The sequence below is a fragment of the Corvus kubaryi genome, unplaced genomic scaffold (genome assembly GCF_017639235.1).
Source record: "Corvus kubaryi isolate FWS band 111438036 unplaced genomic scaffold, C.kubaryi_AGA036_p1.0 37334, whole genome shotgun sequence".
Classification (NCBI taxonomy): domain Eukaryota; kingdom Metazoa; phylum Chordata; class Aves; order Passeriformes; family Corvidae; genus Corvus; species Corvus kubaryi.
This window is the reverse complement of record NW_024581108.1, coordinates 17,173,387-17,197,772: the sequence shown is the minus strand read 5'-3', so window position 1 is coordinate 17,197,772 and position 24,386 is coordinate 17,173,387. Positions and strand designations below refer to the sequence as shown.

The following is a 24,386-nucleotide window of genomic DNA, read 5'->3' as shown; positions in this document are numbered from 1 at the left end:
AGCTGATGGCCTCCCCATGCAATCTATTTATTTAAAAATTTATAGAAGAACCCAGTAGACAGTGACAACATACTGAAATAGTGCCTCTGTTCTCATTGCTGGCAGATTGCAAGATCTGTTGCATCTCAGATTTAACTCAATCCTATTTGTGCATGAATTATTTTACTAGTGACTTGAAGGTGGCTTCAGAAGTCAAAGGAACCTGTATTTTTAATGTTCTGATAGTGTCTTGCTAGTGCCACTTGATACAAGTTTCTTCTTAGGATTGTTTTTGTAAAGGCTCTCACTTCACGGTGTTTGTCCCTGACTGATAAGAGAGCTTCAAGAACAACATTCCAAGTAACAAAATCTTACCTTGAAGTCTTTGCTCTTCAGCCAAATGGCCAGTGTATTCAAAGGGATACTGCAGAGAGTATCCAGGGCAAAACAGCAAGTGATCCTGCACTGTAATAAACTGGCTGCTTGCTTCTTTTTCTTGTTGTTGTTGCTGAATTGGTGCAACGATGGACATTTTCATAGCTCCAGGAAATAAATAATTTGCATTCTCAATTTGCATTCTCACCCGAAACAAACTCTTCCTTGATGCGCTTTTTCCTCACACAGGCAAACTTCCTGTCAAGTGATTGGAAGCCTTTCTTTGTGGCGTGCAGTGTTTCCCTAAGAAGTGTAATTTTAATTGGGATTTTTTTTAATTTCCTGTCGGTGGGTAGCTGTAAGATGAATTGCATTACACAGTGGTGGTTCCAATTAATGAAGGGCAATGCTGGATTTTCTCTTTGAGCTCTTAATGGTGTTTTACTGAAGGGTGGTGCCCATGAACCAGAATTGTGTGTGATTTGGGGGAAACAGCAATGCCGGGGGAAAAATGATGATTGTTGAAATGGACCTTTTGAGACTGTTCTTGCAGAGGGAAGGAAAAAAATCCATACAACAGCCAGCATAATGTTGTTTATTTATTTCAATAATTTGCAAGCAACCCCTTCTTGGGCCTTACCATTTACTGCCCTGTGTTTTGTGTTCTTTTCAATACAGCCAAGCCCATGGAAAGCCAACAGAAGTGAACATAAACCAGGCTCGCTGTCCTCCACCCGTGACTCTGCCTTTACCAGTCCAGTGTCTGTAACCAAACCAGCGGTACTGGCAAGTGGCTCAGTCCTCACCTCTCCCAAAGAGGTAAGGGTTGGGCTTAGGTATAGGGTGGGAGCTTTTGTCACTATCCCCTACTCCAGCATATTCGTGATAAGGCCCTCTCTGCATGCGGTACCTACCTTTGCACCCTCGATGGATGACTCACTTGGACATTCTTAGCACATTCTGCCACATCGATGATACACTAAAAGAAAATAAACCTTCATAAAAATGGGGTTTATCTGGCTGTAAAGCCATTGGTGTTTGTTCAACTGTATTAGAATTTCCTTCCAGTAAAAAAAAAAAAACCTCTAATGCTTTAAATGGTGTTGTGTAACAAGACACGCGTCAGCTTGGTATTATGGGAGTGCAGATACTAAGAACTGATGTGAATAGGTAGGTAAATTGATTCCCATTATGTTCTTCAGTATAGGAAAGGAAGGGGAAGGAAGGTGATCTGCCTTATTTCCTTTCTCTAGAACAACAGCACAAACACTAGGTTCTGAGAGGGTTGAAGGAGTTTAACATGTGTACATGTGACTTTTCAGCTACAGTATCTGTTTTTAATTTTGACCTTGGAAGGAGGTAATCTGCTGAGATGGAAACTGACTTGCCCCTAGTTTTGGTCTGAAGTATAGAGAGAACATTGAAATATAAATCTCTTAATATTTCAGCAATACCTATGACATTGCACAAGAAAAAAAAAAAAAAAAAAAGAACAGATTGTGATAAATTCCTGGCCAAAGCAGCTGCTCTTTACAGATTTGGCTTAATGATCTTGGAAGTCTTTTCTTAATGATTTTGTGATTCTGTAGATGATTATTCACAACATCTGAAATTAGCTTGTTCATGTTTTAAGTGTAGAATTGAGGGATTTTTCTAGTAGTGCATTTTTCTTGTTCCTTTGTAGATATTACTTCCAAAATAAGGCCTTGTCATCTTTATGATTCTCTGCTTTGCAGGCTTTACTTTGCAGCAGCCTGCACTTTTCTGCCTTAGCCACAGCTGAGTGTACAAGCAGTCATTAAAGGCAATAGTTAATAAACAGGCACCTGTCACTTTGACAAATAGATCTTGCACTCTGTTCTTTTCCCTTACGATTGCTTCTGTCTCTCTTTAGACCAAGTTCTTCGTGCTGCTGACAGCCTTCCTTTTGGGTAATGCACAGCACAGTATGGACAGTGTAAATATGTAAACTTAAACAGGCTTTCACCTCAGCAGACATGACAGGGGCATTTACTTCGTATCATATTGGAGTAATGCAAGTGTTTCCTTCACCTGCCCCCAGGAAGGTCTTGTGTGAAACTTTAGTCAGTGAAGATGTTGGGTACTAACCTAAGAGTTAAACATAAAGGGCTTAAAAATTCCTTCCAACTAAACTGGACACTTGTAATACATTTTTCTTTGAATCTGTTGGAGACTTAAGAGTATGAAAACACAGGTCTGTAGACAGCAGATAGTACTGCAATCCTGGTTTTGTTTCTGAAACGGGGATAATGCGCTTCCTGCAGAAGTGGTAAAAATAGCACCTTTACTCGTAAGAGACCACAGTGTGTTGAAAACTAAAAGGGTGCCAACTAGCACTGGCTCTGTCCCCACAAGCCAGTCTAAGACAACCAAACTACAATACAGCCTAAGTTCTTGAAATGAATTCAGGATTACTTTTTTGTAAGACTAGCCAGACAGACATCAGAACAAATCTGAGGTGATGCATAGTGCTCTCATTAAAAAAAAAAACCAAACACCCAAAAAAAATCAACACCAAAGATTGAGATGCCTTGATGTTTCAGTCAAAGGGCTAAGCTTACGTTGGAAGAGATGCCAGCCTACTGTTTCAGTGCTAAAGAAGAATGCTCTGTAAAACATAACCCTTCTACAGAAAGTTATGCATAAAACTAGAATTGAGGTGAAATTAATTCCCTTTCAGAAATCTGTTGTTTCTAACCTTTAGCTGTAACTGTCTTCCCCTAACGTGTAGAAATTAAGTTTTAGTACCTCAGTAGCTTATTAGGGATTAAAACAGCCACTAGCAAAGAGTTCAAGTTGAGAATTTCATATTACCAGAAGACATCTAATTTTAGTCTCATTTGTTCATTGTTACCTTCTGTCACTGCAGTCAAACTAGTAGTTACGTTGAGAGCTTAATTTCACTCTTGTGTTGGCTTTTCATCCTGATAGTTGCAGTCACTTGTTAGGTCTGTTACAACTGCTGATTTGTTTCTTACTGTGTTGAATTAGGCAAAATCTGAAAAGTCTGCCTGAGAAATTACTTCCAGGCTGCACTTACTTCCCTGCAGCCATTATTTCACACCAGTGTTTCGCATGCAACAGGTATTAGAAATATAAGCAGCAGTTGCTGCCTTGTTATTGTTCTAGTTCCCTTGATCCTTGCTCAGAGCACTGAGTGTAATAAAAATTTTTGGCACAGGAGATTCATTTTGAAGAGCCTGAATTTGCAACCTTCCCTCCCAGCTTAAAAAAGTGTGTGGGAAGAAAAACACTACAAGCTTCAGGAAATTTTAGTGGTTTAATATTGATTTTTAAAAAATCAAAGCATGTACATGAAGAAAAAGAGTCGTTTTGCAAGATTCTGGTGTCAGTTATCCATAATAATGATTAAATGCCTCATTGTTTTAGAGTAGCCAGACAAACTCCAGCAGGAGGTTAAGATACTGGGAACTTTCACTTAACATGTTCTTAGATTCCTTTTGTGTGTCCAGTCAAAACATGGAACAGATTAAATTGAAAGCTCACCTTGGTTAGCAGTGCTCCTATTGCAGGATCATGGCTGGGTACTGCCAGTGGGCCTGATTCACAGATTCCAGATGATTAAGAAAGCTTAAATGTTCTGGAAGAGCACAGGAGGTTTCCTTGTGTTCATGCACTGAGCTGAGCAGATTTCCCACAGGCTCCAGGGTTGTCTGTGTCTGGCTCCACACTGAACCATCTGGGCTGAGTGTACAGATCCAGCACTTGGCAGCGTTCTCTCCAGGGGAGGATTCCAAGGCTGTGGCTGCCAGTTCCGCACCCGGTTGTGGTTAGTTAAGGATGTGACCACTCCCTGAAAGGAGATTACTTCCCCATAGCTTAATTTCAGGGTAGAGTCTGTCACGATGACTTAAAACACAAATTTGAACTAAGTCTAATCTGCTAAATTTGCAAATTTTTTGGGGGCAGGAATCCTGCATGAAGTTTTTTTCCCTAATACTCTGTTGTAGGCACCAGTTTGCTTGAGAGAGTTACATTACAAAGGAACAAAATAAACATATTCATGGCCGTGTGAATTGACTCCTGGGGGAAGAACAGAAATTGAGTTGGTAATAATAGATGGGAGAAGTGAATGTGCAACACCCATCAGTATTTTGATGGGCATTTGACATTAGGTTGGGGTTTTTTGAAGGGTTAAGAGCCACCTAAAAAACTGCTGAGTGTTTGAAAGGTGTAAGCACAGGCACTGAAGCGCCCCCAGGTTCGCAGCAGTGCAGTTTGAATTCTGTGTTCTCCCTCCCCTGTGCAGAGTCCTTCCAGCACCACCCCTCCCATCGAGATCTGCTCCTCGCGCCTGACGAAGCTGATGCGCCGGACCACTGATAAGAAGAGCGAATTCCTGAAGGCACTGAAGGATGATAGAAATGGGGAGATAACAGAAAACAGGGAATGTGACAAGCTGGATGATGTAAGATCACTGTCCTTGCTGTGTATATGATCATTATTATTGAAGGAGTTGGGGACTGAAAAAGCCCTGAGCAGTGTATGTAATTCAGGCTCTGGAAGAGGAAGGAAATGACTCCCACTGGTCTGGCACATGTGCCAGTAGAAGTAGTGCACAGCAGTGATGGAGAGAGATCTGTAACACAATGAAATGCAAACGGATAAGTAATAAATGAGGTGGAAGGGAAGGTCACAGTTGTTGAAGGTAATCTAGATTTTTGCAAGGATTCTCTAAAGAGAGGAAGAGTATCATATTTTAACATCTTAGGTTGCTTTCCAACTTGCCTGTCAAACTGCTTTCACTGAAAAGTAGAATTTTGTGCTTGTGAAAGGTGCAGGAATGTGGCTCAAGCCTCAGAGGTTCAGACCCCCGAATGCATAAACCTGTGCCCTAATGTGTATGTAAAGTGTGTCCTTAGGAGCATTTAATTGTCGTAGTTTTCTTGCTTTCACTCTGAGCTGCTGATTATGGTTTTGCAATGCCAGCACTCACTCCTTTGGCACAGCAGCACAGGCCACCAAATGTCCTTCATCCTGTGTTGTCCTGTCACAGCCAGGTACACGTTGCTGCAGCTTCTGTAAAAAACACTGGCTCAAGGTGAAAGGCTTGGCTGGACTTTCAAAGGCAGAAGCTTGAACTTGGAACTGTGCTGTTGGCACAGTCTGTGCAAGCACACTTTGATGGTTTTATTTTTCTTTAGATGGAGAGTAACAGCACACCAGAACCAAAGGAAAACTGGGAAGAGAACTGCCATCAGAATGGCCTTTCTCTCCCTTTGCCGGAGGAGGGGGAAAACCTCTCCCATTCATTGGAAGCAGAACACAGGTGAGTAAATGGAAGAATAAAGTAAAGGAGGGCGAGTCGTTGGGCTGTGTGAGGAGAAGGAAGCAATTTCAAAGAAAACTCTATTTTTGGGAAGCAGCAGTAGCTGTGTGTGTATGGAGAAGGAGGTGTGTGGGCTTTGTGACCAGGGCTGGACTGGGTGGGGTCTCATTGAAGGTAAAACAAGACACAAGTGACAGGTGAGCCAAGGCTTTACCAAGGTCTGTAATTAAATTCCAGTGCTTCTTTAGTGCCACATCCGCATGTTAATGCTGCCTAGAGATACTTATCTGCCCACACTGGGAGTTAGCATGAACCTAGGGTGATTCTGGTTAATTTACAAGCAGGTGTCCTAAATGTTAAGAAGACACACACCACACTTTGCTTGCACTTAGAATACTCCTGTGCTGCTTTACATGCTATAAAAGTGGAGGAGAGTTAAGAAAATATTTACCTGGTATCTCAGGCTGTATCTCATGTCAGTGAGTAAGCAGTGTGAGCATCTGGTGCAAGCAGATAGTAAGGTTTAGGACATTCTGAGCTGTGATACTGGTTTGGTTGCCTCATGTCCTCCTTCAGTGTCCTTGAGTTAGAATTTCAAATCCCTGCCTTCCACCAGTCTGGTTATGTACTCATTGTACAGGACTGCTGATGGTTAAATATTTGTAAAAGACATTGAAAAATGTTGGGTAAACACAAATGATTGTTGAAGTGGTCTGTGATAGAGAAGATTCCCTGGTGAATTTGGAGTGATTTCGTACAAAACCTCATTCTTCATGGACAAAGTGTTCTTTCCTTTGCCATTATTCCCTTGCTTTAGTTCCCATGCCCCTTTTATTTTCTCCACAATCAGGTTATTGAAAGAAATGGGATGGCAGGAATATCCTGAAAATGATGAAAACTACCTTCCCCTCACGGAGGATGAGCTCAAAGAGTTCCAGATTAAATCAGAACAGGTATGTTTACAGCTCTTCTCCCTCTCCTTTCTCAAGGGTTTCTTCTTAAAGATGTTCAAAAGGACAAAGAATTTAAGTGAGACTGTAGTAGAATGGATGATTCTGCATTATCCCTGTGTGTACACACAGTAAAATGTGTAATTCATGTCCACAGATTGTTGGTGACAGTTACTCTCCATGCTTTTGCTCGTTTTAAAACTTGCTTTCATTCCTACAGCGAAGAAGAAATGGATTTGGGAAGAATGGATTTCTTCAGGGCCGCGGCTCCAGCCTGTTGTTCCACTGGGGAAGCACTTTTAAGACAAAGATTGAGGACTCAGACACAGAAACAAGTAGCAGTGAAACGTCAGATGACGATGCCTGAAACTGGGCACAATAAAATTAAATAAATAAAACCAACCCAATAAACTCAGTTCATAGTTCAACACGTGTTTGGGGTTGTATAAACTAAACAGAGTTTATTCTGTCTCCAGTCTGTTCAGTTTTTTCTTTTGTTGTTGATACTTCATGCACAAGGGAAATAATTGTATCCCAAAGAAGAGAGAAATTGGCTTCTTTAGCTTTTTCTTTTGGTTTTGCCCTAATGCTTACTAGAAGTTTGTGCAGCTAGCAAATTTTGACAAAAATCCCTTGTGGGGCAGTGCACAAGTTCAGTCGTGTGAGCAGGACACAAGTGGCTGACTGATCTCTGCAACAACAAGCTTCTAACAGTGCCGCCGCGTTGCCCAGTGCGCGGTAACGGTGTGCTAAAACAATCATTGTCGATGACAAAATGGCTTTTGAAGTTCTAATTATGTTAAATTAATGCTAATAACATGAATATTTTATTTTATTTTTTTTTTTTTTTGGCGGCTCGGGGAGCTTCATCACTTAACCAGGCGTTTGTGGTTTTCTTTTTTTTTTGGGTACAGCTGTAAAATATTTGGATATAGGAATTGTTTGTGTTCTTCTTCTTGCAGCCTTGATATTCAGGGTGGATTGTAAAATATAAATTTTTTGTGAGATTTCAAAGATTAAGATTATTTTGATAACATTATTTACAGATTTTAAAAAGTGACTATCACATTGAGTCTGTATGAGGGGGAAAAACTACTGCATCAAAAATAACTAACTTGGAATAAATATTTTGCATCAGTTTGCCAATTCTAATTGTCTTTCTTATGTAAGAAGAGCTTTCCTCTAAGGGACCTGCAACTTTGGGGGTTCAGTAGCATTGGGGATAAACAGTTTCCTCTCCCGCTCTATTTTTCCACTTGGCAAACATTGCTGTAGTGCTCAGACTGCAGGAGCTGAACTCTTCCTTTAAGAAGGGAGAGAGAGAACAATGCTGAGATGACAGTCCATGTTTGGGGATTTTTTTTTTTAAAGAAAATAATTCAAAATTATCTTCTACTAAAGCAGTTTGCTTTTTTTTCCGCTTCATACAAAATGGTGAAGCTCGACCGGTCGGTGTCACTTGTTCCTAGTGCAATGCTGCTGTTTATGTTCACAACGTGGCAAGGGAATGTCTGAATCCAAAGCTGTTTTCATTGAAGTCTTTTTTAAAAATTCATGAAAACATTTCTATTAGATTAAAAAGAATTTTACAAACAACTCAGTTGTGGCCTAAGCTATTTAAGTGTCTGGTGTAAGTTCAGCTGTGCACAAAGGTTTTGGATTGGAAAGTGCTTGGGGGTTGTGCATTGTTTGCAAGTGGGTTGGATGTAGTCACACAAAACCTTGTCTTGCAGACCTCAGGGGTTTGTCCCAAGGTTCTGCCTGTGTGTTCTTAATCCACTCCTGGCCAGGCAGAGAGGACAGAGGTGTAAGAAAATGATAATGTTTAGCCCTAAATCTTTGCATCTGGATTCAAGGGTGCGTGCTCAGCATTATCAGGTGTAACTCTGCTACCTGTGCCTCCAGCTCCCTCTGGCTCTGCGGTGAACCTGAGCTGAGTGGGGCAGTGGGGCATTTCTTCATCCTGCACTCTGGAATCCAGGCTCCAGGGGCTGAGGCTGCCTGGGAATGCTTGGGAAGCGCTGGGGCTCCTGTAAGACATTGCACCAACCATCTCATTGCTTTTGAATATCCTTGTGTTTTGGTCCCATCTAACACTGCTTTTGTCTGGAAAAGTGTATCCATTTTTTAACTTCCCACATCCACTTAAGTTATTCAGATCTGTGTGCACTGATCTCAGGAAATGGGGTAAGTTGTAAAACCCCTTCACCTCAAATCCATGCTGACAGCTGTTTCACTTCGATGTGGAAGTTCCCCCTTAGCTTTAAGTCTACTAAGGAGCAGCTAAGTGGGAGCTGCTGCAAGGCAGGAAAGGGGCATCCCTGGGACAGCCCCAGGCCCTGCATATCTCTGTCGGTGAGCACTTGGTAACCACGGGTGAGAGCACTGTGGGACACAGGGCAGCGGGGCCTCCCTCACCTTGTTTTCTGTGGTTTGCTCAGGTGGCTCAGGGACATTTTTTCCCCCATTCCAGTGCCCCTGGTAAATAGTGGGAATGTCCAGGGTTGGAGGCGTGGTCCTCCCTGCCCAGCCCGGCGTCCAGCATAGCAACAGTGTCTTCAAACACTGCAGCCACCGCCGCCAGCAGGTCTGTGCACGCGTTCAGCCCGTCCCAGGGTGCCAGCCCCGCGGGGGGACCCCCTCTCCCTGGCAGGGTGGCCCCCCCGAGTGACCCCCACCCGCTCTGCTTTCCAGGGTGTTGGACATGGGGGGCTTCCTCTGCCCGCGCTGCCGCTTGGCGTTCGGATCCCGACAGTTGCTGCAGGTGCACCTGGAGAAGCTGTGCCTCGGGCCCGCGGCACCCAGCAGCTCCTGCCTCCATCGGGGGGATCCCCTGCCTGTGGAGGGAGCACAGGGCACGGCAAGGAAAACACAGGACGCCTCGGTAGTGTGGAGCTGGGTCTGGCACAGAATAGGGGCGGGTGGGAGGGACAGGGAGAGGTGCTGGGCCGGGAAACAGGGCATCACATCCTAGATCCAGCTTGGTCTGAGCTGGGGTAGGCCTCCCATCTTCCCATTCCTGCACCACACAGGCAGCCCTTGGTGCTTATTTTGCCAAAGACAGAAAAGTATATTGTTAAGGGGGGGAGTGGGGATGTGTCACCCTTTTCTTCCCTTGGTGTCTGCAAGGTTGGGGTATCCCAAAATACGGACGACGCTGAGCCACGCCATCACTTTGTGCTTCCTGGGGTTCCACCAGCTGTGCGGGGACAGCGGGGACCAGGGCGGGCGCGAGGGGCTCCCCTGGGGGATGTGCTCACCCCCCGGGAGAGGGCCCTGCTCCGCACAGCCGACCCCACTTCCAGGAGGCTGACAGTGGAGGTACAGTGAATCCTGAATCCCAGGGTGGGCATCAGCAGCCCTACGGCTCCCCAGAGATGGTGGTCCAGCCCCTCCTACCCGGTGAACCCCGTGTGCAGCAGGGAGAGCCCCCCCGGCAGTCGCTCCCACTGCAGGGGCACCGGCAGCCGCCGCAGGAGCTGCGGGAAGCCCACGAACGCTACGTGGCCGAGATCCGGGCCAGGACCCAGCAGCTGGAGCAGCAGAGGGAGGGTAGGCACTGGCAGCAGTTTTGGGGCAATGGGTAGGCACGTGTGGGATGCAGTAACCCCCCGAGAGTGGGGCTGCGGGGGCCGTGCTGAGCCCCCCGGCCCCTCACCGTCCCGCAGGGCTCTGCCGGCGGCTGGCGGCACTGGGGGCTGGGGCAGCTCTGGGCCCCCAGCCCGAGCACGGGGAGCCGCAGCAGAGCCGGGCCCCCCGGGACCAGGCCGGACAGGTCCGAACAGCACAGCAGAGGTGAGCGCTGGCCGGGAGGGGGTCACAGCGCAGAGCCCTGGCCCTGTGGGGTGCTCTCCATTAAAGGGCCCGTTGGCCCCCTCACCCCCCATTTGCCCGTCTCCTCCCCAGGGCCACCCTCCGCCTCGACACCCTCCTGCCGCCCGCAGGGCCGCTCGCGGCCGAGGCCAGGTGAGGCTCCGTGGCGATGGCGACTCTGAGCAGAGCGCCCGGCCGAGCCCTGGCGATGGCTGACCCAGGGCTCCGGTAGGGCGCTGCGACTGTCCTACCTGCGCTCCGGGGGACACGACCCGGCCGTCCTGGACCAGCTCCTCCATCTCCAGCTGGAGGCCACGGTACTGGAGAAAAGAACCGCAGGGCTGGGCAGGGGCAGGCGGTTGGGTGAGTGCCAACACCAGGCCCAGGCCTGTCCCCCCACAGGGACCGTGGCCCCACAGCCGGCTCCTGAGGTGCCCCCGGCTGTGCCGGCAGAGCCCCCCGGCACTGGCACACACGCTCTGGATGCGGCACTGCTAGCCGTGGAGCTGGAGAACCGGCGTCTGGAAGATGAACTGTTGGCACTGAAAGTCAGGAGGGAGAGGAGAGCAGACGCTGGTAGGTGATGGGTCCCAGGGAAGGGGGTCCCCTATCTGCACCCCACAGCCCTGGGGTTGCAGCATCAGAGCCCTGGGCTGGACATGGCTCCTGGAAATATGGGCAAGGGGAGGGGAGCTGCAGCTCGGGGTGGGGTGGGCTCTCTGCAGTGAGCAGGGGGAGTCCCGGCCCCCAGTGGCCCTGAACGCGGGCCTGGTGAGGTGCCGGGGAAATGGCTGCTGTAAAGCCCACGGTGACCAAATCCTACTGCCCAGGCTCGCGGGCAGCCCAGCGGCACACGGAGGAACTGGCCCAGCTCCAGGCAGAGGTGGGAATGCTGCGATGCCACGCAGAGCAGACGAGGCCATGGCTGCATCCCCCCATCCTCCCACCCCCCATAGCCCCTCCACTGCCTCCAGCCCTGGCTGTGCCAGAACTTTTTATGGTAAGAGCCTCAGCCCTAGGCAATTTCCAGCTCTCCAAGGAGGGGAGAGGGGAGATGGGATTGGGCTGCCAACTGGGATGGAATGATGGGTGTGGAGGTACAAGCTTGGGGACATTTGGGAACTACTCCCTTTGCTGTGGTTGGGGATAGGGCCACTGGGGCAGGAGGTGAGTACCCCCCAGTGCTGGACCAAGGGTGGGATTTGCTTTGCACACGCAATGGCACCTGTGAGGGGATGGCTGGGCAGCTCCTGCCCATGCCTGGACAGGACAGTGCCAGGACCCTTCTCCCCTTGACATCACTTTTTTCCTTTCCCAGGAGCCCCCTGGGCCTGCGCTGGGGCCTGGCAGCCCCACAGCCCATGTGTCCCCTGGACTCCCCCTCGCCCCCTTTATGGCCCTGGAGGACCCTCCTCCTGCTCAGGAGCCCCCAGAACAAGACAGGGTTCCCCAAAGGTGAGCCAGGAATGGGCCATGGCCCCACTGGACTGCCCTGGCACCCCCTCACTACCCTGGAGTGGCAAATTGGGGCTTTAGTAACTGTTAGGGTGATGAAGGGATGGATCCTACAGTGGTGGGGTGGGGGGAAAGTGTATGGGAACACTGCTGGGACCAAAGAGGCTCTGGGCATTTCAGCAGGAAAAGGACAGGCAGCATCAGGCAAACGCCCAAGCCGGCAGCCACGTGAGTTACACAGCTCAGCCTCCACCTCAGGGCTGAGCCCACAGCCAGATGAGGGTTTCACTCTGCTCACAATGGTGGTTTAGGGACAGGAAGAGGGCACAGAGGGGCACAAATTCCTTTGCCTCAGGTACAGCCCCAGATGCAGCCCTCTGTAGGGAAAGCCTAATCCAGGGCATGCACAGCTCAGCCCTGGGAACCAGCAAAAGCCACAGCCAGCCTTCCAACGCATCACAGGCCGTGGGTTATGTTTAATAAATGGCTTCAGCTCATTGCTCTTCACTTCTTGGCCTTTTTTTATACACACACACACACACACACAGAGCCCAGGGCAGGCTCCCAGCCCCACCTGGGACTCAAGCTGTCTGAGGGGACAGCCCTGCCCCTGCCTCAAACCATCAGCACCTGCTCCTGGCACCCCCTCCTGGGTGCAAAGTGGAGGTTGAACAGAGCTAAAAATACACAGCAACAAGGCCCAGGACGTTACAAAGCTCTTTATCAGCCTTCCCCACTATCTTTAGGCTGCTCAAAGCTGAGGGAGGCACCACTAGAACCCACTTCAGGCTCAGCCTTGAATGAACAAAACAGCCCCAGCTGTGATAAGGCTCCAGAAGGAGAAAAGGTCAGATCCCTGGACAAGACTACAGTGAATTCCATGCAATGCTCTTCTTCCCTGCAGCAGCCAGCCCTGCCTGGCCCATCCAAGCCTCTGCTCCTGCCTCAGAAGGCAGATGTGGGTGGAAATGCTGAAGCTAAAGGGAGCACAAGCCCAGCAGTGGGCCAGGGCTGAGACCTGCAGCCCAGGGGGAGAGCCAGGAGCAGAGGCTGGAACCTGTCACAGGAGGAAGGTCAAGAGGGACCATTTGCTTACAATCTTTATTGAAGTCATACAAAAGTTGCCAAAAAGTGAAAAAATACACTATATACAAAACCATTTTCCTTGTAAGGAGAGGAGTGTCCAAGGTTAAAGAATTATCATACTGTGCTTTCAACTGCAGCCCCTGATTCTGCTTGTGGCCTTTTCTCTGTCTAAAAGAGAAGATAAGGGTTTGTTTTTAAAAGACAAGACACAGTCTTACAGCACCAACTCATGCAGCAGCCCACAGGTTCTGTAATTTAAAGATTTAACTGACTATGTGAGCTTTGATGGTCTCCAGAGCCCAACACTACCCTAAAGCATTGACAGTAACAAGTACAGCCCAGGGGTCAGTAATAAAACCCAGGAACATTAAAAATTGGGGGAAGACCCTGTGCTGGAGTGGAGTCCAGCAAAAAACCACCCAGAACCTGTTTGTGTCCCACCCCACAGGTGACAAGGCCCCACAGCTGGGCCTGTCCAGCCCACACAGGGTCAGCACCACAGTACAGCATGCATCCTGCCCACTAGGAATATTCTTCATCTCATCTGGGAAACCTTGTGAAGGCCAGCGGGCAATAAAACCAGGACATCTACCAGGCACACAACAATCCCTGAATAGAGAGGGGGGGAAATAAAATAAAAAACCACTGCCCAGACTCCTGGCTCAGCTGCCCACCTCCTCTTCCATTTTTTCTGCGACCTCATTTCCACTGGGGACAGTATCCCCACCACCACCATTGACAGCTGGTTCTGGTTTAGATTTCTTGGCTTCATTGTCTCCCTGATGAGTCTCCTCCTCTGGTTTCCTCTGAAAACAAAATTATTTATAATCTCTACTAAGTACAAATCAAAGTTTAAATATTTTTGAGAAATTCAGCATTAGATGTCATTGCACATCATCTACCCAACCTCTGCTTGTCAGGCTCAGGACAGACTTCCCAGGGTTGGGGTTTAACCAGAGCTTTGAGGCTCTGGCACCGAGGTCTCGACCACAGTGACACTGTCTGGGTGCCAGGATCTCCAGACCTAAATTATCCTCAGTTATAGTCTGGCAAGGAAAGGAGCAACCACTGAGCCTGTAACAGTTCAAGGGTAGACTTAGGGCATTTACAACATTTGAAATCACCTAAAGCAGCTCCAAATCACTCCAGGCACACCTGAACTCACAGGCCAATGGAACAGAGGCAACATAAGAGTAACCCCTATAAGATCTTAGCTTTAATCAGCAAACACTTCTAGAGAACACGTAACACTTAAAGGAACCAAGTGTTCAATACCTGATCTCTTTAAGAGGCAGTTTATAATTACCACCAGTGTGGCTTTACTATTTATTAAGCCCAAGTCCCCATTTCCTTTTGGAAAGAAGGGAACCCAGCCCAGCCTGGTTGCCTGCCTTTTCCTTGGAATCTGTAGGTGACCCTGCTGCTCTTGAGGGCCCTCAGCAGAGGAAGCTCTTGTTCAGGGAACACCTGCAGAAGCTGCACAACTGGGTCAGATTTACATCAGCGTGCATCGGGCAGGGTGCTGAACCACCAAGAATGGTCTCCTGGAGGCCAGATGGTTCCCAGACTGATTGGCTCCCAGTGGAAAAGAGTTTCATACACTACTGGTTTTACTTTTGGAATGTTTTCCCATTATACAACTAAGTTAAGAAAAAAACTCTTAAGACAGAAAAAAATGTAATTACACAGAGCAAGCCAGTAGTACTTCAACAAACTGCTTGTTTAACGAATCATTTCTGGACTCACCTTTTTCCTGACTAGATGAGAGATGTCTGTTACACACTGAGATGCACCATCAGCTGCTTTCCTTACTGGAATCTGATACAAGACAGACACTGACACATGAGCAAATGCAACCAGTAATCCTTAGAGCAGACGAGAATTAACAACATCCATTTTTGATTAACTTACTGTGGAAACAGAACCACTGCCTTCACTTTGTGCAAAGCCAGATGTGGTTCCAACCTTAAGAAAAGCAGAAAAAACAGACTGTGGCAGACCATACATGTGAGCTTACTGAGATACAGAAAGCCCAAGTCCTTCATGTCCCAGCACTGGCTTCTGCACTTCCGCACAGGACAGAGGTAACACGCGCTCCACATCTGTCTGACCCATCATTTCCAGGCCTGATACATTAAATGCCACAGAAGCCTATCAAATTCCTTCTCAGTTTGGAACAATTAGTATCAGGGTACTTAGTAAATATCCTCTTTAGATGTCAGCTGCCTCAGTTTCCTTCTCACAACCACAGCTTGGTAACACCTGTGAGGAACCACCAGCCCCTGATCAAGTCTGAGCTCCTCCCATTACTGATTTACTTCAAGTTCCACTGGAAGGAGGGTTGGCTCAAAAGGAAACCACAGGACACACTCACCAGAGTTGCTTTCAGTCCCAGCTCAGCTACTCTTGCACTCTTCTGTGACTCCTTTGAATCTTCTATCTTCTCTTTAATTTCAGGAAGCAATCCCTTCAGTTCTTCAATCTCCTTCTCGTCCTCCGGGGAGCCAGTGTCTGCCTTCTTTATTCGCTCGGTCAGTATTGCTGGGGTGAAACAGTTATCAGGGCAAAACACCTCGAGACAAAGTAACTGTCCAGTTACCAACATCCAGAAGCAACTATCTGCTAACAAACAGTTTTAAAAATTCTGCCCTTGCTGTAGTCTGTCATTGCTTTTAGATAAAACATGACAGCAGACAATGAGCACACCTCACTACTTTGCCTGGAGAAAACTCACTAGGCAGCTTCAGAATTCCACGTACCCAGTCTCTTGTCTATGACCTCCATGGACTTCCCGAACTGCAGGACGGCCTCGTCGAAGTCGCTGTTGTAGTGGTAGGCCAGGGCCAGCTGGTAGTGGCTCTCAGCCAGCAGTCGGTCATGAGCCTCCAGGTACTTCTGCTGCAGGGCCAGGCAGGCCTGGAACTCCTCAATTGCCTGTGTGTAGTTTTCTACAGGAGAAAGTCCCAAGGTCTTCACAAATCTCAGTAATTATCCACAATCTAAACCCTGGTTTGGTTACTCCATGTTTTGTTACACATCATACAGTCTGCAAACAGAACCATCACTGAACACAGCAGTGCTGGGCTGCTTTCAGACCATCAGGTGACAACTCTGCCTCCCCTCAGAGACTGTCTAGGCCAGTTCCTCTGGTTCTCTCACGAGTGCTTTGTCTAATCTCAGCACAGAAAACTGAGCAGACAAGTCAAAGCAGGCACCAAATCCTCCTGCTTTACCTGCTACCAGGAACTGAATGTAACTGGTCACAACTGCAACATGGATCTGGAGCTAAGCACAGTCCCCTACCACCTTCCTGTCAAGCTCTCCACTGAATGTGTTCTAGTGACACAAGACAACCCTTGCTCTGTAGCCCTGGCCCAGAAACCTGTTGGATTATTTCCAATGCCTGCCCCAAAGAAAGAGTACATTTGGATTTAACAAGATTAAAATGTGTTTTTAAATGAAAGGCAAGCAAGACATTACACAGCACTAACCTGGGGCTTGCTTCCCACTCCTTTTTTCTGCTGTCTAACACAAGAGTCTTTCCTGACTATAGCCTAGGATTTGGGAAGGGCTAAGACAGTCAACTATTTTTCATTTGCAGTCTTTTTGTTCTGACAGTGGCATGGTACTGACACCTCTTATTAATTAAGCTCAGTGACAATTTCAATAAGTCTCTCAAGTTCATAAGCAAGGTTTGGTCACTACAGAAAGCAGAACACAAGGCTGGTTTTGATCTGGCAACACATTACTTCTTACGCAAACTTTTTTCCACTGCTCTGCAAAGGCACAGACTATCCTATTTAAGGCACCAACCATTAATTCCAAAGCTTCTCACATGGCTGCAACTATCATGATCAGTCTAATTTGTTCTCATCCTGACTGCCTTAACACATCTGCTAATTTTAAAGTACAAAATCCAGTGACAGAAAGCGGAATCAAACACTTCACACATGACAATTAACATTACTTACCAGATTCAATGCTAACTTCTCCTAACTTCAGATGAGCTTGAGCTGCATGGAGCTGAGCTTCTTTTGTTTCTTGTCTAAAGCAAGAAGAAAAAAAAAATTTACAAATTCTGATCAGAATATGCCACATTCAGTAACTGGCTGTGCCACCCTCCAATTTACACTGAGCTTCTGTGGCATATACCCAAATTAGTACTTCAGTCTTTACCTCTTGTAAATGACTTTTGCTAACTCCAGCATGTCCCAGGCTAGCTCAAGATTGCCAATTTCATCCTCCTCACTTTCCTGTAAAGACCAGAAGTGCATGAGACATTAAATGATTTGGTCACAGATCACATCAAACACCACCACTAAATTCCTAATCGGTGTTGTCAAGGAATCAATTTCTGCAAGAGGCAAACCATTTACCACTAGAAGAAAAAAAAAAAAGAAAAAGAATCTGCAGAAGAGGTTACTGTATCAAGCACGATTTTGCCTGGAGTAAAGATGTTTCAACAGAACACAAACTCACATTGTTTTGTGATATGCCTTAACTTTTTTTCCAGAAATAACAGGGCACCAAGCACCCATATTATCTCAAGAGCAAGATCTTAGTTAAGGTGCTCTTTAGATGAACCAAATAAAGTTGATGGTCCAGCTTTTTTTAATGAGCCTTTGAGCTTTGTTAGAATAGTCTGAGAAAGGGACAGACAGTTATCTACAATGCTTAGTGCCACTCTACAAGGCTGCAGACTTTTCCAGGCATTTTCACTGCTATGTCAATGTACATCTCAGGTTTGAGGAGCACCACACTTAAACAATTCCCATCCTAATCACAAGCTTACTGGACTGGACCAGGAGCATTCAACATGTACAGTGAAACAACAAGACAAGCAGAGAATTAACTGTTCCAAGTAACTCCAGTGACAGGCTGAAGCAGCTCTCCCTGCCTGCCCCACCAGGCCACGTTAGCTCAGCACACCACAAGCATTTGTGTCAGAGCAGCTGAACAAACCCAAGTTTACAGACACAGCTGAGCAAGATGCTACAATGCAGACAAGGCCTAACACTGGTCGTTCCTAGGCAATAGTGGCTTTCAGAAGTATTTTCCTACACAGAACTAAATGAAACACAAATGAGCTTTTAGAAGGAAACCAACATGATATTTAGGCCTATACTGCACCCTTCCATGAGCACCGGTGTCAGAGCTCAGCAACCTCACCTTGTCTTCCACTGTCAATTCATTCTCCTTCTCATCTTCAGCTTTATCATTTTCTTTATCTTCCTCTTCAGATTCTTCTGTTTCTAGAAAGTAAGTAGATGGATGAGCACACTTCTTGTTCCTGTGCTTGCTCGACAGGGAGTCAGGCAGAATATGTTATATCCAACCCTCATCCTTCCAGTAACAGGTTAGAGGTGTGATGTAAGAAGAGCAGATACATTAGATTCTCAGCATCAGCAGCCATCTTGCTGAAACTCTTCAGCACTGTAGACTAAAGTAGTCCGTAAGTTCAACTTTTTACCATCTACAACAGAAACTTACATAGAATTTAGTTCTCACAAATTTGTTGTGAGCTCCCACTGAAGCAACAAGATCCTGAGCAGCCCTAGAGGCACTGGCCAACTGCTGACCTTCATGCTACGGAAAACAAGTGTTTTCAGCAAGATAGCTGCCAAGCTGCACACAAATTGGTCTGTTTCTGAGTTCATGTTCCTCATGTCAGGCATTTAAGTGCCAGTGTTAATGAACCTCCTCTTGTGTAGTACTAATTTGACTTCTGACACTGTGCAGGAGCATCACATCTTCCATTCTACCAGCAGAAGACATTCTGGGAAAATGTGCGAGGAAGGAATATGGCTAATAACTTCAGACCACTGGCTGGTCTGCAGCCGTAAGTCACACACTTAATTCCTACATCAGAACCTCTGATTGGGTGGGGACTAGAGGGCCTGTGAACTCACTAGTCTAACTCCCAAAAAAGCACACACCTACCACTGAGAGGGCCAAAGCTGTAAACATGAAGACACCTTGTATAAAGGTAAAACAGAAGAGATGACAGATACTAAAATTTAAGTAGTGGGAGGAGTTTGGAATGACACAGCACCAGACCAGGATGTTCAAGAGGGTCCTCACACTACCAGAGTTGGGGCAAAAAGCAGCAGTATGTGTGCATAAGCAGCCTTTCACTGCTGAGGATGAGGAGCAGGTAACTACTCTTAGCTTATTTTCAGTCATCCTCTCTCCACACAGACACCCTGTTAGGTCACTGCTCCACCACTGAGTGTTCACTGTGCTTAGCAGAACAAATCCTTCCAGGGTCCAGAACTGTTTAGTCTGAACATCTGCCACTCCTGAAGTAAGGCACTGCCTGTGAAGATGAGTTACTGACAAGCAACTTGCAATTACAGCTCATCAATTAACTTGTGCAATAGAAGGCACAGGCCCACTAAGGCAACAAAGTACTACTGTAGCAAAGGGTGCAAGTCTTACTTCAACAGAGTCCTGGAAACACCTATAATAAAGCAAGGAAGCAGAAGGGCAGAAGCTGGACAGTCTAGAAGACTGTACTAGAGCAGCAATAAGCCTTCAGCAAATCAAGTTTAGATTTTCCAGCTAAATTCTCGCTAGCAATGACCATCAGAAAGACTCAAATGAAGAGTTCTTTTCCTCCACCAAAAGTAAATGTACTTCGTTATGTGTTCAGCTGTTCTTGTTTTTTTCACCACCATTTAAAAATAAAACAGAGCTATAACCAGAGGCAATTTGTGCTTCAAGTTATGTGAAGGTTAGTGCAATACACCCAGATGCATGCAAGTGAACATCCATTCAGTATTCTCCACCAGCCTAGCCATTACTTACACATTTCACAGGGCTGTCAGTTTGCTTTCAGGTAAGATTTGCTTTGCAGTTAGTTAAGCGTTAGTCTAGAGAAACTGAGACTATTCACTATTCCTTAAAACTTTACTTGGATGTAAAGTCCTTCAAGAGCCCCTTTACTGTGCCTTTTCCTTATTCTAAGGCAAACAGAAAATTCTGAATGGAACACTTTTTACCCATTGTTAGCCAAATCCATCAAGTCATCCACCCACAACTACTTTTCTCCTCTCAGTTTTACCTTCTCCCTCTTCCATCAGGTCATCTTTCTCTTCTTTTTCTACCTTAGCACCTTCACCCTCTTCCATCAGGTCAGCTTTCTTGTCCTCTTTCTCTACATTAGCAGCAACTTCAGCCTTTTCTTCTGTGTCATTAGGTGGCTCTTTGCCCTCTGTGGGCACAGGTTCATTTGAGGACTCTGTCTCTTTAGATTCACCTGGTTTCTCTTCTGTAACTGTCTCTACTGGCTCTTGTTTCTCTTCTGCCTTCTTCTGTTCAGCTGTCTCTGTTTCCTCCTCTGCAGCTTCTCTCTGTTCCACAGCAGCTGCTGCCTGTGCTTCTGCCTTCTGTTCTGCTTCTGCCTTCTCTTCCACAGCTGTCTCTGCCTGCCCTTCTACAGCCTCTCCCTTCTCCACAGCTGGCTCTTTTTCTGTTGCTTCTGCTGCCTTTTCTCCTGCCTCTCCCTTCTCTTCCACAGCCACTTCTCCCGCTTCAGCCTCTTCCCCAGCTGCCTTTGCCTCCTTGTCTGACACTTCTGTCGTTCTCTCCTTCTCCTCAGTTGCCTTCTCTACCTTGTCCTCAGGCACCATCTCCTGCTCTTTTTCTACCTCCTTCTCTTTCACAGCTGCCTCCTCTTCCACAGCCTCCTTTTCCACAGGTACCTGCTTCTTCTGCTCTTCTGAAGATTCTTCTTTTCCCACAGAAATCTCAGTCTTCTCTTCAGGCTTTGCATCCTTGTCAGCAGCTGCTTCTTTGGGTTTTTCTTCTGTAATCTCTTTCATTTCAACATCCTCTTCTTTGATTTCCTTCTCAGATAGTATTGGAAACTCCTCCATGGACTTTTTGGCCTCTTCCTTTTCCCCCATGGCGTTATAAACCTGTTCTCTCAACTCCTCCCTTGCTTCTTCTACATGATTGAGGAAGCATAAACATTTCTTCGAGTTTAGTGATAAAGACATTAATGGGCACTGACAACACCACCCTCAGACCCTCCAGTGTGTTTTGTTACCAAGTTGGATAGCATTCCTAGAAGCTTCATTTTCCAAGTAGAAGGAATTAGGACACAACCAACATAGCCACTTGATCTAAGCAAGTCCTTCCCCTTCCCCAGACTGCAGCATTGCAAGCGGCCACTCAAGCAGTGTGCGGTTGTGCAGCAATTTTAGTCACAGCTAAGCAAGAGGTGCCAGTGCTTTAACAGTCTGGATGGACAGGAATTCCTGTATCCTCTCCAGCTGCAGGCAGTATAAAACAGCCACTTTCTTGGGACTTTTTACGGAGACTCTGACCTGTGGGTCTACACACACTGTACTGCTACAAGGTTACAAAGCAGTTGGAGTCAGCGGTAAAGCTTAAGAAAGCAAGTTTGAATGCAGTGTTTCAGGACATGGACACCTGGTGACCCTTTACACATGCTTTCAGTGACCAGCTCCTTGCAGATGTTTTACAGGTTTTGCTCATCTTCAGCAAGACTAACAAAAACCAAACAGAAAGTGAGTCCATTCAGACTGCCAAGAGTTTCAACAGAATGATTCAGGCTACCCAAGATACCAGTGGACTAAACTTGGATCATTCCAACAAGAAAACACAGCCTGGTGCCTCCCTGGCAGGGCAGGCAGCTTTACATACCATCAGCAGCTGGCAATGCAGAGTCATCTTCTGCTTTTTCTCCTTCCTCTTCCACCTGCACCCCTTCTAAGGCATTTCCCAGCACACCATTTTCCATTCTAAAGGGAACAGAGGTTTGTTATCCCTTGGATCTTTTAATACCATCATTTGAACTGCACAAGCTGCAGTGCCACAGCCCATCCCACCCAGGGCAACCCTGTCCACAACGGAGTGAAATCTGTTACATCAGACAGACTTCACCAAATAACAAACTGTCACCATACCTTGCCAACTCCAGGAGAGATTTTCCATAATAAAAAAAAGCTTCTGCACACTCATCCGCTGTCTCACCATACTTTTTACCCCTACAAAAATAATAAATAATTATTTGCCTGCGCCTACTTTAGATTTGGATATGTGAACTTGAACGTTAAGTATTCCTAGACAGAAGGATCACTTTCTTAGCTCATCTCCCATTGCTTCAAACAAATAATGAATGCTTCTCTCAGTTAGATATGGCTCTCAAACACCCAGCTAAGGAAATTAATCTATAACCCAAAAAGTACTATTCTCAGAGACTGATCAAGACTAGTGAACAAGTTATTAGAAAAGACACCTGCATAATGAATTATCAGATCCCTCTCCCTCCTTAGGGAACTGTACTGGTAATGCTTATCACAAAAGCCATCTAAACTGCACATCAACTACAGCATTCTCCAGCTCTTGGGTGACTTTGAATAGTTTGTCCTCTCCTCAATTGCATTATAAATTATAAATGTGTTAGGTAAAAATCTGAATCTTTCTTGCATAATCCACATCAGAACAGCCAAACTGAAGCCCAAGCCCAGCAAAACCACACAGAACATTCTACTACTCACAGCAAGCTCGCAGCTTCCTGGAATGCATTCACAGCAGCTGGAATATTTCCCATTACCAAGTGCTTCTGTCCCAAACCCAATAGTTTCTTTGATTCGCCATCCACATCCATACTGGAGGAAGGGGAAATAAATCAAATGCAGGATTCTGTTAGCTTTCACAGTAATTACAGCTTTCAAAACTTAGTCTGCTTTATGGAATAGTGAGTTGCATATATTACAGTGGTTGGAACTACCAGGGTAGGCAGGATTTGTTTGGTCTTGTTTGTGTAAATCTGGAACAACTGACAGTTCCAATAACAAAGGGAAGACAGGCAAATTTTATCCAATCACTGCAAGAAGTATCAGAATCTGCTATGACAAAGGCTGCTAGAGAACATACTTTAGGAGTTGCACACCAACACACCACAGAGCATCAGTGTTTCAGACTCCAGTGCTAAATCAAGAAAAAGAAGAACAAAGCCAAGTTAAAACTTTTCACAGCACAGCATGGTGCATCTGAGAACAATGAGACAGATGCAAGTGTCTGTTTCAATTCAGTGCATCTCGCACAGCTTCATTTCCAGAAGGTCCAGCCCAGCATCTCAGACTGGGACAAGAGGAGCTGCCCACAGAGGAGTACCATCTATCACATGCCAGCTGCATACTTGTTCCTCTCCAGCACTAATTCGAAACCCGAGAACTTCAAGGACAGCTGGTATTGGTGTGTGCATCAGTCCTTGAAAGGGCTTTGCTGCACCAGATTTGTGCAAACCACTGGTGAGCAGAAGTTTTCAGCACCTACAGCATGCATGTGAGTTAAACTCCAAGCCTAATAACCGATTTGAAGGATAACCTTTGTGTTTCACTCAGTAGCTCTGGGATTTCATGCTATTTGCTAATTGACAGTTCCAACTCCCATCTCACCTGTCTGTTTTGTCTGTGGATGTGGAAGGAGCTGCCAGTTCCTCTTCCATCCTGCAAACAGAAAACCGAATGTTTGTTTATTCACGTTTAGAACTGGCCACCTATTTCACAGCACGAGCTCTAGGGGCTGCGAAACCAGAACCGGGAGTCCTGGATCAGAGGTGCCCATCCACCCCGAGTGGGCTCAGGCTCCTCGGTTTGGTGTTTATTGTTGGAAGGGAGGCTGCGAGGGGCTCTGTCAGCCCCTGCCCAGCCGGTCCCGCGCAGACAATGGGGCCTTTCCCGCCTTCCGCCGGCCCCGCCCCCCGCCCTTGGCGCCAAACCCCGGCGGCGGCTCCTCACGGGCCGCCGGTCACGTGACGCGCGCCCCCTCCCCCAACCCGCCCCGCGGCGTCGGCTGCCCCCAACAAAGATGGCGGCGGCCGCGCAGCGGTCACGTGGTGGCTCCGCGCGAGCCGCGCGGGCCCAGCTGGCGCCGGAGGAGCGGGGCGACGGCACGTACCACCGCCGGCGGGGGGGGGGGGACGGCGGAGGCAGGTACCAAAACCGGCGAGGGGGGGTTGGCGGAGGCAGGTACCACCGCCGGTGAGGAGGAAAGGGGAGGATGAGGGGGGTGCAGCCGCGCCAGCCCGACCAGCACCCCCAGCCCTTCCCCTGAGGAAATCCGGCCCACCGCCCCCCTTACCGCCCCATCCCCTCCGGTACCCCGCGGCGCGAAGGCGCCCCCCCCACCCCGCCCTAATGCCCCCCGTCCCCGACACGCACACACCGTGACCGGGGCCAGCCCGCGCGGCCCTACCTAGTCTGGGAGGCCGGCGCGGGCTCAACGCAGGGGGGAGCGGCGACGGCCGAGGATTGCATAGAAGCTGCTGGAGAGAGGGGCGGCGGCGGCAGAGTGCAGCCCCCTGCCCCTCCGGCTGGCTATATACCCCCGAGGACACGCCCCAGCCCGCCTGGCGGCGCGCGCGCGCCGCAGGGGGACTACCG

General features: G+C 47.4%; 3 protein-coding genes across 6 annotated transcripts in view; 2 read left to right on the top strand and 1 right to left on the bottom strand.

The window, feature by feature from the left end:
• GPBP1L1 (GC-rich promoter binding protein 1 like 1) overlaps positions 1-7,761 on the top strand; it is a 31,999-nt gene extending 24,238 nt beyond the window's left edge. The window contains exons 8-12 of the mRNA XM_042030584.1: positions 1,033-1,173; positions 4,646-4,804; positions 5,541-5,665; positions 6,516-6,618; positions 6,836-7,761. Coding sequence (XP_041886518.1) covers positions 1,033-1,173; positions 4,646-4,804; positions 5,541-5,665; positions 6,516-6,618; positions 6,836-6,982 — 675 coding nt within the window. The 3' untranslated portion in view covers positions 6,983-7,761. The remainder of the gene's footprint in view (positions 1-1,032; positions 1,174-4,645; positions 4,805-5,540; positions 5,666-6,515; positions 6,619-6,835) is intronic.
• A 1,855-nt stretch (positions 7,762-9,616) lies between these two features.
• CCDC17 (coiled-coil domain containing 17) lies at positions 9,617-12,382 on the top strand. 3 transcript variants are annotated; one of them, XM_042030577.1, is made up of 6 exons: positions 9,617-10,167; positions 10,284-10,410; positions 10,522-10,581; positions 10,661-11,004; positions 11,259-11,428; positions 11,747-12,382. In XM_042030577.1, exons 1-6 carry the CDS (start codon positions 9,993-9,995, stop codon positions 11,885-11,887), a joined length of 1,017 nt encoding a protein of 338 aa, XP_041886511.1. In that variant the 5' UTR covers positions 9,617-9,992; the 3' UTR covers positions 11,888-12,382. The 3 variants fall into 3 exon arrangements, with proteins under 3 accessions (XP_041886511.1, XP_041886512.1, XP_041886510.1); XM_042030578.1 differs by having other exon boundaries at positions 10,661-10,791; positions 10,882-11,004; positions 11,259-11,826; XM_042030576.1 differs by having other exon boundaries at positions 11,259-11,826.
• Positions 12,383-12,970: 588 nt separating this feature from the next.
• On the bottom strand, positions 12,971-24,360 carry LOC121665797 (nuclear autoantigenic sperm protein). Of its 2 annotated transcripts, XM_042030573.1 has the most exons (15): positions 24,199-24,358; positions 23,400-23,450; positions 22,497-22,607; positions 21,903-21,983; positions 21,640-21,737; positions 20,033-20,917; positions 18,139-18,221; positions 17,146-17,222; positions 16,941-17,014; positions 15,729-15,917; positions 15,344-15,510; positions 14,881-14,934; positions 14,716-14,787; positions 13,644-13,775; positions 12,971-13,137 (listed from the first exon to the last, which is right to left on the bottom strand). In XM_042030573.1, the coding sequence occupies exons 1-15, from the start codon at positions 24,258-24,260 to the stop codon at positions 13,084-13,086; spliced, it is 2,190 nt and encodes a 729-aa protein (XP_041886507.1). In that variant the 5' UTR covers positions 24,261-24,358; the 3' UTR covers positions 12,971-13,083. The 2 variants fall into 2 exon arrangements, with proteins under 2 accessions (XP_041886507.1, XP_041886508.1); XM_042030574.1 differs by lacking the exon at positions 14,881-14,934 and having other exon boundaries at positions 24,199-24,360.
• Positions 24,361-24,386: the final 26 nt, after the last annotated feature.

Coding starts and splice junctions, on each gene's coding strand:
- LOC121665797 (XM_042030573.1), bottom strand. CDS start 24,260: ATGCAATCCTCGGCCGTCGCCGCTCCCCCCTGCGTTGAGCCCGCGCCG. Junction 22,608..23,399: donor TCCACAGACAAAACAGACAG/GTGAGATGGGAG, acceptor CCCTTCCTCCAG/TATGGATGTGGATGGCGAAT. Junction 14,788..14,880: donor GCAGTGGTTCTGTTTCCACA/GTAAGTTAATCA, acceptor GTCTTGTATCAG/ATTCCAGTAAGGAAAGCAGC.
- CCDC17 (XM_042030576.1), top strand. CDS start 9,993: ATGGTGGTCCAGCCCCTCCTACCCGGTGAACCCCGTGTGCAGCAGGGA. Junction 10,168..10,283: donor GCTGGAGCAGCAGAGGGAGG/GTAGGCACTGGC, acceptor ACCGTCCCGCAG/GGCTCTGCCGGCGGCTGGCG. Junction 10,411..10,521: donor GTCCGAACAGCACAGCAGAG/GTGAGCGCTGGC, acceptor TCTCCTCCCCAG/GGCCACCCTCCGCCTCGACA.